The following is a 16,422-nucleotide window of genomic DNA, read 5'->3' as shown; positions in this document are numbered from 1 at the left end:
AATATCATCTTGATTATTTGTGAATTGCCCTAATGTGGGACATTTTTTGCACTTCAGACTTCTGTGACATATTGCGATGTGTAACCAAAACATTAAATCCACACCCAATACCATTTTAAAAACCCCAGTATGTTTCCTAATCAAATCAAAGGAGAAAATTCAAATAACCCATTCATAAGAGAAATTATAGACATATTAGTGCTCTTATAGCAAGTCGTCTGAGGCCCCGTTTACACGATGGGAAAACGCAGATATTTCTCTGCGTTTTGGCCTGTCATTTACACGAAAACGCCGTTTTTATCCCAGAAAACGATCATTTCTAAAAACTCCGGCCAAAGTGGAGATTTCTGAAAACGCCGGTTATATGTTGTCGTGTCAACTGGGAGAAACGGGGTTTTAGGTTCTCTCTTGTCGATTCTGAGGATTCTGATTGGCTTGCATGGCTTTATCCTTCTCCCTACACTGCCGCCCATAGGTTTAGCATAGTTATAAAGGCGCTCGACGGCGTATTTATGCGGGTTGTGTGCACGATGTTATTATTGAAAACGGAGGGGGAGAAATATTCGTTTCTCTAAATACCCGGCTATGTGTAAATGTGGCCTGAGACAATCTGCAGCTAATGTGGGACAGTTGTGTTCCCAATATGGGAAACTGAAAAATCTATGATAAAAAGACCAAAAATCACATTGATACATGTAGAATAGTAAAATCTTATTTTATTTTAGATTCTCTCTTAAATCCTCAACAATCTGCCTATACTCCTCTATGGCTCCTTTCATCCTGTCCTGCCTCCACTGATTAAGTTTCTTTCTCTTATCCTTTCCCTGTTTCTGCCTCTCTTTCTGCGTCTGACAATCAGTCCCTGTCTTTCTCACCTTTGCCATTGTGATCTGAAATACATTTCATTGAATAATCAGATGCATAACATAAAGTGGAATGGCTTTATTGGTTTTCTACTGCGTTTTTAAATTCAGAGCTATTTTTTATTTGAAGTCAACTACCTACCTTTTACACACACACACACACACACACACACACACACACACACACACACACACACACACACACACACGTACGTACGCATGCACACTCTCACATACACACAAAAAAAGAGCCTTCAAACCGCCCTCCAAGAATAAAAAATTCACATGACTGTAAAAATCTGCATTAACAGTATTCTAATATTGCATTACAAGACTAAAACCATGTAAATAACCATGTTTGTCCCACAAACCATGCCCCACCACACATTTTTGACTCATTGAAGTACTGTCCCACATTAGGCTGATCATGCTGTCCCGGATTTGGAAACCACATTTCCTAATGTGGGACACTAGGAAATTTGATAAAAATATCAAATATATAGTTTATACACACAAAGTTACACTATTTTTTGACGGACAAACATGTCATAAGCATATTAGGCTAAACAGTAGCAGGATTGTTTTGTTTAAAATGTATTTAACTCCTTAACATCAAATTTGTTAAAACTCTGTCACTAACCTTCGGATGGTCTTCACTCAAAGTGCCTCCTGTTTGATGATTGGTCCACCCTCAAATATGATTGGACATTTGATAGGTCATGTGATTTTGATAACATGACACCACAGCTTTGTCTAACCAATAGTTTCACTGTCATTCATGTATTTATGTGTGGGATCTACAAACACTAGACCTTAGGTGTCCCACATTAGGCAGTGTCCCACATTATGGCAATTTACCCTATGTCAGGGCACTTCAACTCCAGTTCTAAAGTGCAAGTGTATCTAGAAATGCTCTAACCCTAACCACTTGAAAAAGCTAAATCAGGGTGTTCAGAACTAATAGCAAATTACAGATGAAAATCTTTGGTTGAGTCAAGTCAAGTCAAGAATATTTGTATAGCGCTTTTCACAATACAGATTGTATCAAAGCAGCTTCACAGTATTAATTAAAATAATAATAAAACGTCCATGTTTGGTAATGCTAATCAATAGTATTATTCATTGATTAATTAAATTGAATATCCCCAGTGTCAGTGCAAGCAGGTGGATCCGGATTCAGACCCACAGAAAATGAAGGAGTGAACACAGATGATGGGGAAAAAACTGAAGAGATCTGAGGTGTGCCCATCCAAGTGCGAGAGCAAAGCCAGCACCGTGTGTGAAGTGCAAGAAATTCATATGCAGAAAACACACAGTTGCTGTGTGCTCATCATGTCAGCAGTAACTTCTTGACTTTATAAAAAGAGTCTACAAAACAAAAGTTGAGCCAACTTAGAAAAGTAAACATTAGTTTTATTATACAGCTTAATTCAATTGTTCAGTTATGATGTTCTAAGCATAAAATGTAAAAAAAAAAAAAAAAAAAAATCAGTATAGCCTACTGTTAATAAATAATAATAAATGTTTTGTCAAAACAGCTGTTTTCAAAAATGGTTAAAAAAAACATTTTCATAAATCATATGTTCAGATATTTTTTTTTTTAAATATTTAATGTTTGACCAATTTTGATATTAAAAGTTTACAGTTTGTACCTGAATCTTTGTTGTTTTTCATAGTGTGAGTTTTGAGTGCTCCATAAAGGGTGTACACAGACAGAAATCGAACAGTGCACGTACACCTTTAGATAAAACCAATTTAGGTCAACCAATTACTTAGCAATGCTTAATTTTGTTCAGTCTGTGGTCGCTCGCCTTAGCAATTAAAGAAAAAACCATGGTCAGGTAAGAGTGTCTGAATCATTTTTAGGTAGGCTATAATACGTCTCAGTTTACTTTATTTTGCTAACCTTACTTACATTAGTTAACTATAGTGTCCTGCTGTCAGGGTTTGGGATTGAGGAGATGACTCAATCGCAGAAGAATGAAGGCTTTTATTAAACGAACAAAAACTTCCCCAAGTGGGAAAACTTGACTTGACAAAACCACAGGAGGAACACACAAGGGTAAGAACACACAAGGGTAAAAACACACAGGACGGCAAACATGCAGGGAAAATAAATAGGGAGGGAGAGCAAACAAATTAGGTAATGAGGGAGGACAGGTGCAAGTCAAAACATGACACGAAAGCACACGGCCGATGTAAACACGAACCACGTACTACACAACACACGTCGACAGAAGAGCGTACGTGAAACCGTACGCTCACACGAGAACGAGGGAAAGCTCATCCTGTGCGCTCACAACAGCAAACACGCGGACCATAAATGTCCGAATCCCGACACAGAACCGAAACAAACTAGAGACAGACAAGAGAGCGCTCGAGAACGTTCAAAGCCGCGCGCCCACTCAAAGACATGACAAAAAACAGGAGTGTCAGAGCTCTGTCACAAAACAAAGAAATAAACTAGACAGAACCCTGACACCTGCACCAACTATTAAAAACATATCAAAAATTGTATCTGGTGTCTGAATAATTTTTGGTTTGACTGTATAAATACATTAATGCAATAACTGTCCAAACCCACCCACCATATCAACAAATAATCAAGTTTTCTTTCTTTCTTTGGAGTGGTTTGGAGAATGGATTGATGTTAGGACTAAATTGTGTAACTTAAAACACCCCAATTGAATCATGTATTTATTTTAGATTTGGTCCTCCAAACTGAGCAGACAAGATGAAAATGACTCAAGAACTCAGGAGTGTAATAGACATGCAAACATGGATACATTACATTTGACAGTAAAATGTCTAACCTCATTATCACAAATGCTTAACCCCTCAGTTTCTATATGTTCAAGCTGACATACATTTTGGATGTGGCAGTGTGTGAATATCACTCTTAACACAATACATACATTGTTACTCAAACTTTGCATACATATCAAAATACTGGGCATGCAAATCCTTTTTTGTTTCATTGCATATTTCCTTTCACTAACTGTTGATTCATTTGAAAACCATGTAGCCATTATGCAGTGAATATAACGGAATTATGATATCTGACTTTTAATAGCAGTTTTTTTAGTTTGGTTGCCTAGTTTTTGGAGAAGAGTTGTTTTCTACTCAGGAATGGCAAATGAAAGAGATAGGCCCACAGAAAAGAGGAAAAGAAGTTTTGGCAGGTTACCGTCACCTTTTTGCTCATTTACAATTTTTATAATAAAAATAAAACAAAAATGTAATTTTCAGTACTTCAGTTTGCTATATTGTTGCACATTTGACCTTTGAAACCTTTGTTTTCAGAAAATCTTTCATATTAGTTAGGCTATATTTGATATGCTATATGGACAAAAGTATTGGGGCACCTGACCATTACACCAACAGGGACTGTAATGACAATATACATTCTAAATACATAGACATTAATATGGAGTTGGTTTCCCCTTTGGAGCTATAACAGCTTCAACAGCTTCCACGAAGGCTTCTTTTGGAGTGTTTTTCTTGGAAGTTTTGCCCAGTAAAGCATTTGTGTTTTTGGACGAGATGGCCTGGCTCGCAATATCCATTCTAGTTCATCCCAAAGGTGTTTGATGGGGTTGAGGTCAGGGGTCTCTGCGGACCAGTCAAGTTCTTCCACATCAAACTCATTTTACCATATCTTTATGGATCTTGATTTGTACACTGGGGCACAGTCATGCTGGAAATGAAACGGGCATTCCCCAAACTGTTCCCACAAAGTTGGAAGCATATCATTGCCCAAAATATTTTGGTATGGTGAAGCATAAGGTTTCCCTTCACTGGAAGCACAAGCCCAACCCCTGAAAAACAGCCCCATACCATTATCCATCCTCCACCAAACGTTCAGTTGGCAGAATGTCAGGCAAGTGCCGTTTTCCTGGCATTCGCCAAACCCAGACCAGTCCGTCAGACTGCCAAACAGAGAAGCATGATTAGTTACTCCACAGAACACGTTTCCACTGCTCCAGAGTCCTGTGGAGGTGTGCTTTACACCACTCCATTCAGCGCTTGGCATTGTACTTGGTGATGTGAGGCTTGCATGCAGCTGCTCAGCCATGGAAACCCATTCCATGAAGCTCCCGCCGCATGGTTTTTGTGCATATATGAATGGTGGAAGTTTGGAACTTCAGCTATGGAATCAGCAGAGCGTTGGCGACTTATACCCACCCTCAGCACTCGGTGATCCCACTCTGTGACGTAATGTGGTCTTCCTCTTAAATGCTTGCACTTTTCAGTAAAACCACTTACAGTTGATTGACTTATTGGAAAGGTGGCCCCATGCTTGAATTCACTGAGCACTCTTAAGAGCGACCCATTTTTTCACAAATGTTTGTAAATGCAAACTGCGTGGCTATGTGCTTCATTTTTTACTTTATACACCTGTGGCAATGGGTCTGATTGAAACACCTAAATTTAATAAATAATAGGTGTGTCCTATATGCATATTATTGTATATGAATTATTTATTATTGTCAACAAGGCATTCTCTGCCGTGAAAGAGTCAGAAGATGAGGTCAGATATTTTCCATTTGTCCTTGTATTTTACATTAGTTTTGCATTAGGTGTGTGTGTGTTTGTTTTCATTATAAAATAATGTTTGCATGTGACCTACGTATAACTTTAAGCACCCTTGAAGTTACTTGGGCATTAACTGTATGAACCAAGTATATCTTATTTCTATTACATTTAATGTGGTGTGTTGTAGTGGATTAGTTGGTTTCAGTTCAGCTTTCAGCTATCACCACTGTGACTCTAAATGTTCACCCAAAAATAAAAATTGCCATTAATGGCTCACCTTCATCTCGTTCCAAACCTGTAAGACTTTCTTTCATCTTCAGAACACAAATAACAATCTTTTTAATGAAATCTGAGAGATCTCTATTGACAGCCTATGCAACTACCACTTTCAAGCCTCAGAAAAGTAGTAAAGACATCATTAAAGTTATCCATATGACTTCAGTGGTTTAATATAAATTTCATGAAACGACGCAAGTGCTTTGTTTGTGCAAAAAAAAAAAAACCCATCCATTTAAAAAATATTAATCTCCAACGTGTGCTCATGTCATCTTCATTTATATAGCGCTTTTAACAATGTAGATTGTTTCAAAGCTGCTTTACAGAGATAAATGTATAATTTATGTTTACAGAGATAAACTCTAAAGAGATAAACTTATAATTTACTCATACAACGTCTGGTCTCGTGTTAACGCAACACGCATATGTTGTCGTGCTCTTGTAAATGTGCTTTTTGGAGATTCTTTTTTTTTTGTTGCAAAAACAATAAATTTGCTTCATAAGAGATACACCACTGGAGTCACATGGATTACTTTTATGATGTCTTTACTACCTTTATGGGGCTTGAAAGTGGTAGTTTTGTAGACTGTCAATGGAGGGACAGAAAGCTCTCAGATTTCATCAAAAATAACTTTATTTGTGTTCTGAAGATGAACGAAAGTCTTACAGGTTTGGAACGAGATGAAGGTGAGTCATTAATGACAGAATTTTCATTTTTGGGTGAACTAACCCTTTAATCCCAGGCTGCTCAGGGACAGAATGTTCATTTTTGCGTAAACTAACCCTTTAATCCCATGTTGCTCCAGGGCAATTGTTCAAACGTATCTAAACTTTTTGAACAACTGGGCCCAGGTGGTTTATAGTGTAGTTATATTTATAGTGTACTTGAAAATAATGGATTCCCATTATTGCCACAACTGCTGTTATATTTTGTGAATAAATCATGTATGATACTAAACTTTTTTGTTTAAAATGTTGCCTTTCTTTATGAAACTTACCGACATTCAAATGTTGATCAAAAAGGATGCATGAAGCTAATAAAATGTTTTTAAAATTAGTTCAAGTACAGTTAAAGGTATTTTTTAAGTATAAAAAATAATATCTACATTTGAACATAGTAGTATACTGCAAGTGCAAAAATAATATATAAATAGTAAACTATAAGTATAATGTTAAGTTCACTTAAAGAAAACTTAAAAGTATACGTGCAGTATAAACTACTAAACTAGTTTACTGAGTACACTTCAGTGTGTACTTTCATAAACAAAACACTACTTGTATTAAAATACTAAACTAGTATACTTATAAAGTTCACTTTTAGTACAGATGCATTACAAATGAGAAACCTAGTTGTGTACTTAGTCTACTACTTTTACACTTAAACGTATACTTTTATATACTAAAAGTGGGCCAATTTAGTCCCAGAGTATTGAAAAAGTACACTTACAAGTACACATTGATACTAGTATACTTACTGCATAAAGTATACTTAAAAAAATATACTTCAACATTACTTAAGTATACTTCTTTTTCGTAAGGGCACCTGACATTATAATAGATATTTCTGAGCTCACAGTGTGAGATTAGTCATTACAGTCTTTGTCCTGCATTTGTGACGTTTGACTGAATATTTGCATACATTGCTGACTAACAAATTGGGAAATTAGCATTTATATTTACCAAGTCTGCCTTACGACTGCATTTACTGACTGGCTTTCCACAGAAAAGATGAAGATTGTCTGGGTTGCTCTTTTCCTCTCAGCTCATTGTGAGCTGACTTTAACATTGATCAGGAAACACATTTTTATTAATACCGATGTGTCTTGGAGCGATGCTCAAAAGTATTGCCGTGAGAATTATGCCGACTTATCCACCATAGACAGCGATGAGGAACTTACCAGGTTCAAAACCGATGCAAAAGATCAATTGAACACAGAGAGCTGGGTTGGTCTGAGCAAGACCTCTGCTGACGGCAAATATGTGTGGACTGATGGAAGTGAAGAAACTTTTCAGAAATGGAAAAGTGGTCAACCAGATAACCCAGACACTGACTTTTGTACCAAAATTAAAGATGGTGAATTGATGGACTACAAATGTAATTACAATAAGCCTTTTTTCTGTTACAAGTGGGTGCCTGAACTGATTCTGGTAACGGAAAACAAGAGCTGGGAGGAAGCATTAGAACACTGCAGAACTGAACACTTTGACTTGGCCTGTCTGCCAACCAGTTTACATCTCTGTCAAGCCCAAAGCAAGGCTGCAGTCACTCAAACCCCCAGTGTGTGGACAGGTTTGCGCTTCTTGTCAGGTTCCTGGTTCTGGCTGAGTGGGGAATCTCTGGGAAATGTGGTCCAGCTGCCAGTATGCCCTGCTAATGCCAAATACTGTGGATCTCGAAACCTGCAAGCTAAAAGTTGGGAGAACAGAGACTGTAGGGAGAAACTTAACTTTGTGTGTTATTAAAGATAAGGGTAAGAACCAAAGCATATATTTGTGTTTCAATCAATACATTGCTCATATTCATGTCTGCAAATTTTCCATTGTATATTTGTTTAATAACAAATATTGTAACTAAAATTCAAATGTATATTTGAAGACACACACACGCATTTATGCTCGGCAGACCTATTACATATAAAGTTAACATTATTATATGCTGCTTTATTCATATAATGCAGTAGAATATATATTGAAATAATGTTGTATTTTGTGTGTGTTTTTTTTCAGAGGCGATGGGAAGAGCACCAGATAAAAACAAATGAAGAAATTATAAATAAAAATTAACCCTTTATTTAACTTAAAAACAACGTGAATTAGCACAACATGTCTAAAAGTTGTTGAAGTAATGCTTATGCTCCTTTATTTGCATTCTGTACGTCTTATATATGCTATGTTTATAACTTGTTTAAATTGAAAAACACCTGATGATACATCACTTTGAAATATACATTTGTTTTCAAACTACATTTAGTAAGTTTATATTTGTTATCGATTTGCTGTACTTTTAAGCTGTATGCTTTTCAGTCGTTAGTTTTGCAAAGAACAATATACTAGTTCAGATAAATTGAAGGTCATTGCATCAATTGTTTTGAAAAAATATATTCAACAATAAATAGAAGCACTGAAAAATAAATTGTACAAAAGTTTTTTCTTTTAACACTTTGTGCACACCTTATTCTCAAGAAGCCAAAGTTAATTTTATTATTCCTGCTGTGACATTTTGATCACTGCTATTAGAGTCCTCATGCAGAGTTTATACTAATACACTAATAAAAGTCATTTTGACGAAAATGTAAAAAATAGTAATTCTTGAGTCATGCTCAAAAATGTTTCCAGATTGCCTGTTTGTTTTGTCAATTGGTTTTTATAGGAACTGAGTGCAATAGATAAAAATCACATTTTAGACAGCATTTTTAAATGTTTTTTTTATAAGCAATATAATATGTATATAAAAAACAATCACTTAATGGATAAGTTTAAGTTCAGTTATTTATTTAATTGACCCAGATCAACATACATTACAGTACTTTGCAATAGAGATTGTTATCCTTCTGCTGGGGGAAATGAAAAGCATGTATTATGTGTGTCATGTACTGATCTTAATGCTATTTGACCCTTTTGTTCCTTTTCGACGAGTGAACTCGAGCTACATCGATGACGCTTTGGGGACGCCCCTGTGTGATTGCGTCTGAAGCACGTATGTCAACTAGTCCAATGGCGAGAGTGAGCGTCACACGTCACGTCCAGGAAAGGATAAAAGCACATCCGGTCTAACCGGCGCTAGCTTCTGTGCCTCAGCAAACGCTCTATGTCGAAACTGTCTGTCTATTTGTTGTTGTCTGTCACAATTATGGCGAAAGAGATTTATAAGTTGTGTGCTTCTCCCTGTCCACGCTATTTAACGGGTGGGGATACACGCGGTTTATGTGTCATGTGTTTGGAAGTGGAGCATGCTATGTCAGCCTTCGAGGAGGCTTCCGAGGCTTCATTGTGAGAGGCTTCTGCTCCGCTCGCTCCGCTCTCTCCTGTAACTTTTCGAGGAAAGTGGCCAGGCTCGGGATCCTCATGGATCCGGACCCGCTGCTGAGGCAGCACGGAGAAGGCATTCGTGGGGATCGCAAATGGATCTCTCGGCAGGGTTAGAGATGGGATCTGTCCTTTCCTTTCCCTTACCCGAGGGATCCAGCGCTCTCTCGCCGGTGTCGGAAGCCCGCCCAGCGGGTTCTTCCGCCCGGCAAGGCTCTTGAACTTGAGTTTCTTGACTGTACAATTCAACTGACGAAGATCTAGTATAGAACACAACCATTTGGAACAATGAAGTAGCCAATTAGCGATTCTCTGTCGGGTGAGTACACCGGCTCTATAGCTTCCTTCGCTAACAGAGCTTGACAGAAATACGCATTCTGAACAATATCGACGACTGGCTGATTCTAGCGGAATCAGAGCAGTTGCCGGTTCGGCATCGAGATGTCGTCCTCACACACATGCAAAAATTGGGGTTGCGGCTTAATGTCAAGAAGAGTGTGCTTTCTCCAGTACAGAGAACCACTTTCCTTGGTGTGGTCTGGGATTCAGTCACGATGTGAGCCGTCCTATCGCCCGCTCGTGTAGCTGCTATCCTTACAGCCACAAAAAAGTTAAAGCTAGGCCAGTCACGCACTGTGAAACACGGTGTCTCCGCGCCTTGGTTATATGGAGGAAATCTTGGTTCCCGTCCCAGAGTCCAGTGTTAGGAGTTCTTTGCCATCGAGTTGCGCTCTCGATAGATGCTTCCCTCACTGGCTGGGGAGTGGTAATGAAAGGCCACTCAGCTCAGGGACTCTGGAGGAGTCATCATCTTTCGTGGCACATAAATTGCCTGGAGATGATGGCGGTCTTCAATGCGTTAAGACATTTCCTCCCAGACCCGAGGGGCCCATCTGACAACACATCGGTGGTCTTACATAAATCATCAGGGGTGTCTGCGATCCCGTCCACTATGCAAACTGGCGCACACCAGATCCTCCTGTGGTCCCTAGGGAAGATACTCTCCCTGAGGGCAGTACATATCCCAGGGTATCAGAATATAGGAGCAGACATCCCGTCGAGGCAGGGGCTAAGCCCAGGGGATTAGAGACTCCACCCCGAGGTGGTGGAGTATATATGGGAAGTTTACGGCCAAGCAGAAGTGGATCTGTTTGCGTCTCAGCACACGACGCACTATCCACTTTGGTTTTCCCTCACACATCCAGCCCCCCTGGAGTCCGCCAGGATGGAATAAGCCTACTGCTAGTAGCACCATGCTGGCCAAGCTGGATTTGGTTTGCAGACCTTATATATCTCCTCGACGGCTCTCCCTTGGTGATTCCGGTCAGGAGAGACCTTTTTTCTCAGGTGGGGGGCACAATCCTTTACCCCAGCCCAGAGATTTGGAACCTGTGGGTTTGAGGGGGCCCAACTCATAGATGCTGGACTTTCAACTGAGGTTGTAGAGACCATCTTACACTCCAGAGCTCCAGCTACGAGGAAACTTTACGCCCTGAAGTGGAAAGTTTTCTCTTCTTGGTGTCATCAGCGTCAGTGAGATCCGGTTAACTGCCGAGTTGGTACAGTGCTTGTGTTCTTACAAGATTGCTTTTTATCAGGGTTATCTTCATCCACCCTAAAGGTTTACGTGACGCTCACTCTCACCATTGGACTAGTTGACATACTCTACGTGCTTCAGACGCAATCACGCAGGGGCGTTCCCAAAGCGCCATCGACACAGCGTCTCGTTCCCTTCTCAGGGAACTAGGGTTACAGTCGTAACCTGAGACGTTTTTACCCTTTGTAAGAGTGACATTATGTCAATCTTACAATGGACAAGGATGCTTAAAAGGTTAATTTAAAAGGGTTTCTTCACACGCTACAAAACAGTCATGTATAGGTTTTTGTATACATAATTTTTTCCCTTTTTTTTGAGATAATATAAGTTACATCATTATTCACCATTCAGTCATGTAAACGCAGGTTTTAGCCAAGCACATATATGTTTCCTGGTCCCAAGCAGTTTCATGAGAAAATCCATTTAAAATAAAATTACAGAGATTTTAGTGAATTTTCAAAAGCTATTTTACAAATACACTCAACAATTATTTTGTTAGACTACACTTTTGATTGTTTTACTGGCAAATACTTGACTGCAAGAGTACTTCTCACTTTATGTTATGCAACCTTGTTTTAATTGCAAGTTTAATGCTGCTGCTTGATGCTTTATCATGATATTTCTCTAAAGGTAAATGCACACTATAGGAATGCAAACTCTGAATGAGAGGAAATGAAAGTTGCCTGAAAATCATTCAAATTGCACAATCTTTCTTCTTCATTATAACTACAAGGGATAACTTCTACAACACATACTGTAAATAATTAAGGGGGGGGGGGGGGGGGGGGAATCTGAACTATGTCAACCAGTGACTTCAGTCTAAAGCTTCTTTGGCCTAACAAACTCTTGCAAAAAAACATATCACATTACCATGACACATGGAATCAATTAGTGTAAAATGTTTACAATATTGTTTACAAAACAACTGAATTATGCTTTTCTGATCATCAGACTCTGGCAAATATCAGTAGTGCTGTAAATAAAGGAACAATCCAATACTTCACAATCAAACCAGTGTGAGGCTATTCAAGCTGTCAAAGCTTTAATTTATTTTCCCCCCTTTTTTCTTTTGTCAAACAAAGGTATTGATTTAATACTAGCGTAGAAAAGTGGTAGCCTGATTTAGTTTAAACGTGTACAGTACACTGGCTGGGAGGACCAGCCATTCCCATGATGCCATAAGGTACTCAGACATCTATACCTGTGCTGACAAGCAGTTCATAGGCAGGGTCATGACCTCTGCGGCAGAGGACCATACATGCACACAGCAGCCCAAGCATCTGTGCAGAGAACAGGAAACTACGGTCAAAGACATACATTTACATTGAGGATGATGACAAAAAATATTATGAGAAACTATTTCAAATATTCTGTATTATCTGTAAACATCAAGGCAGTATAGTTCATAAAAGGATGCATATACTGTATGTTCAACAATGTTTTGATCAAAGAACTAACAAAAAGAGAATAGCAATGAAATCTAAATAAACATGTTTTATAACAAAAAGATAGGCAATTACACAGCTCTCCTGATTACTGCATGAAAGCTTGTTTCCACCACGTGACCACGGAATAAAAAAAGAAAAAATGTAATTGCGACTTTTTTTCTCGCAAGTCCCAATTTATCTCACAATTTTGGGGAAGAAAAGTCAGAATCGTGACATATAAAATTGTAATTCCGAATGAGAAAAGTTAGAATTGTGAGATAAAAAGACGCAATTATCTTATTTATTTATTATTCCATGGCAGAAACAAGCTTCCATACAATTCTGATTGTTCAGTAATACAGACAGTGATATGATGGTGCGTTACAGATAAACAGAACTCTGTGAGAGCATCTCAATCTGCTCCCTAGGTCATGAATCAGTATTGTGTACACACATTCGGGTACTTGTGATTGAATGGAAAGCTTTTAGAAGTGACAAATTCAACTTGGGTATTCGCTGTATATCAAACCGCTCGACTTGGTGTCAAGAACAATTGGGTCCGACGGTCAAATGGATCCGCCAAGGATAGACGATTTTAAATGTAGAAGGTAGGCTGTTATTATATCTGTTAATTTACGCTACTTTCATGTCTAGCATCCCACCTCTCGCTCTCATGTCTCATACTAACACAAATGACGCCATCTATCGTCAGTTATAGACTGTTTTTAAAATTACCTCAGAGGACATCTTGTTGCTAGGCCGATTGTTTTGTACATTTTATTAGTCTTTCCTTAATATAATATTCAGGTAAGATTATTCAATTTATTAATAATTTGGAATCAATGTCCACGTATTTATTTATTTATTTATTTATTTATAACCTGATTAGCCAAGTTACTTTTTCCATGTGGTGTTTCCATTATTTTAGACTCGCTGTACTTACTGCTATGGTATGACAATGGTTGGCCTCAACTGCAAATTACCTGTATGGTAGCGAATGTTAATGCAGCCAGTATGACGTACAGCATTATGTCCTTAAGGTTCTTTACTACAAGAACTTCACAGCCCTGTAACAAGAAGTTCAGTTATACTAAATTAGTCATTTAATAGTTTTGGACTTCTGGAGAATGTGTGTGAGGGTGTTACCTCTGGGTAAAGGTCTCCTGGTCGCATTAACGTCCCAGTGCAATTACTGATGGTGGGTTTGCAGCAGCTCACTGGAACACTATTGTTTTTGGACTCGATAAACCAGTGAGTGTTCATCCAATCAGAGTAGTTATGAATGCCACAACAGTGGAGCTAAAAGTGAACGATTGTAAGAAGAGAGGTTTAGAGAGAATTGGTGGAAAAATTATGAAAAAAGAGAGGCAAATGAACTGATGGTGTTACTTGTCGCTGCACATAGTCAATGGCCCTGCTTGGAGCGTCTGTGTTGGTGCCTTTATATTCATTATATACTTTCTGAATAGAGTGATTCACCACAGCCTCGACCTTTTGGAGAAGAAGAAAATATGTTTTAGTGTTTTAACAATGACACTGTCAAACTACCCACATGCACATTTCATTTTATTATTTTCAAGTTACCTTGGCTCTGTAAATATACCCTAGCACCACTACAACCACTTCTGTAGCGAAGACCAGTAGCAGCACTGCTGAGAACTGCAGAAAAATCAACAACAGTCAGGAAAGATTCCGAATAAAAAGCTGCTCTATATATATTGAAGTGAGGGGTGTCAGACTCTTGTTTACCGTGACCAGGCCGCAGCGGCTTTCTCGAATGGTTGCACAGCAGCCAATGAAACCAATGACAAATAGAAGCGTGCCCACAGCAATTATCACCATGGCAGGGATGAAAGTGTATATATCCTCAAAAAAATGATCATAATCATCATATGTAATAAAAACATAGGCCCCAATGTAGCACAGTATACCTGCGGCAGCCTGGGAAGGGTGCAACAAAAATATTGTTAGTGGTTCTGAAATTGCACACAACACATTTTTATAAAACCCTGTTTTGAGAGATTAAAACATCTTTCTTTTTTCTTTTTTGTGGATTGTCATTTTAATTGCAATATATCAAATTGGGCATAATTTTATACAGTTATCTCTCTGTCTGTCTGTCTGTCTGTCTGTCTGTCTGTCTGTCTGAACAAATTATTTGTCTCTAGGCCTGTGAGGGTCCAACTAAAATGTGGATTCATTTTTATTAAAAATTATTCCACACATTACACATTTATTATATATAGTATTTAAGTTGTGTATTGACAAACATGAACTAATTGTAGTGCTTATGCATCACAAGCCCCCATATTTATATATTATATAGGCTAGGCTATATACTGCATAGGCTACCAATTATATAGGCTTACGTATGGATGTCACAATCGTGTACTTCAAGTTTCATTATTAGACTTGATTAAGATAAAAAATGTATTGAAACAGGCGATGACTGATAATATATCAAAGATGTTTAAGACAAAGAAAAGCTTTACCATTTTCAGAATTGATAAACAAAAACTAAACAGTGCTACAATTATCCCTGCTACATATAAATCCCTATACAATGATAGGCTATTGTAGAAAGACATACAGTCTTGATTTCCCTTGCAATTACAGTCATCACAGAAATTGGGGATCTTATTTAGCGAATCTATGGAATATGGATTGATTGAAAATGAAAATACAAACATGACACATAGAGGACAAAATAGACATGTTGAAATTCGCCGCGTGAAATTTAGCGCTTGAATTCTTTTAATGATGATTTGAGTCAAAAATCATAATAGTTTTCTGTCTAAGCCTGTCTATTATAAATGTAAACAACAGCTCATTCGATGTAGCTCGTATCCCTGTAGAGCTATGCCATAGTGCCCGCTAACCACTGCATTCCAGCTATTATACTGTAGCCAACTTACCCAAAATATCAGATTTAGGAAGACTAAAACCGTCTTCGAAGAAATAATACCACATTGTCCCATGATCACGCTGAGGCTAGAGTAAATATTTTAATCCAGGGAGATATATTTACGTTAATAGCAGATGCATATCGTGCGATTGTCAAGCTCCGCTAGTCAACACTTAACAGAGCATCCAACTGGACAACGGCAGTCACGTGTCCCACTGACCTCAATAAAGCGAACTGTGCTATTTGTTCTCTAAGCTGCAGACAGGCGCTAATAAAAAAACACAGTCCAATGTCGCGTTGGTCTAAGAAACTGCCCCACATGTGTTCCTTAGGTCATATACTACTAAAAATATAAAAAATGTATGAATTAATGAAGAGCGAGTCTTTTGCACACCCTTCTCAACAATTTGTTGCAGTGGGCTATAGTTGCAGGTCTGAAAGTGATGTCTTTAGTCAAAGGAAATAACAGATATTTTGTCAGGTCACTTCTGATTTATATGCTAGGCTATATGTATGATGTGTAGCCAATTTTTTTAAAAACAGAAGACAATAGATGGATGAAATATGTTTTAAAAAGATGAATCTTCTTGTTATAAAAAAAATCCATGCTTCACAGCATTAAGGCTACAGTCAATTCAAAAGTCAAAGACAGTGACAATGACAAAAGACAAAAAAAAAGACAATGTAAATTTCAGTTCTTCACTCTTGTTTATGAGATTTGTAGGCCTACAGGTCAGGTAGCCTACATGTTTCTTTGGTTATCGTCATGTTTAAGAAAAAAAAGGATAGGCT

At 38.1% G+C, this 16,422-nt stretch overlaps 1 protein-coding gene across 2 annotated transcripts; it reads right to left on the bottom strand.

Moving 5' to 3' along the window:
• Nucleotides 1-9,147: 9,147 nt before the first annotated feature.
• tspan3b (tetraspanin 3b) lies at nucleotides 9,148-15,853 on the bottom strand. 2 transcript variants are annotated; one of them, XR_013796231.1, is made up of 8 exons: nucleotides 15,641-15,853; nucleotides 14,475-14,666; nucleotides 14,310-14,384; nucleotides 14,115-14,216; nucleotides 13,872-14,024; nucleotides 13,709-13,792; nucleotides 11,939-12,578; nucleotides 9,148-11,761 (listed from the first exon to the last, which is right to left on the bottom strand). XR_013796231.1 is itself a non-coding variant. In XM_079600813.1 (7 exons), exons 1-7 carry the CDS (start codon nucleotides 15,701-15,703, stop codon nucleotides 12,486-12,488), a joined length of 762 nt encoding a protein of 253 aa, XP_079456939.1. In that variant the 5' UTR covers nucleotides 15,704-15,853; the 3' UTR covers nucleotides 11,614-12,485. The 2 variants fall into 2 exon arrangements, 1 of the variants encoding a protein (XP_079456939.1); XM_079600813.1 differs by having other exon boundaries at nucleotides 11,614-12,578.
• Between the last annotated feature and the right edge of the window lie 569 nt (nucleotides 15,854-16,422).

This window comes from Phoxinus phoxinus (assembly GCF_949152265.1).
Source record: "Phoxinus phoxinus genome assembly, chromosome: 2".
NCBI lineage: Eukaryota > Metazoa > Chordata > Actinopteri > Cypriniformes > Leuciscidae > Phoxinus > Phoxinus phoxinus.
Note: the sequence above shows the minus strand (reverse complement) of the source record. Positions and strands in the feature narration are given on the sequence as shown.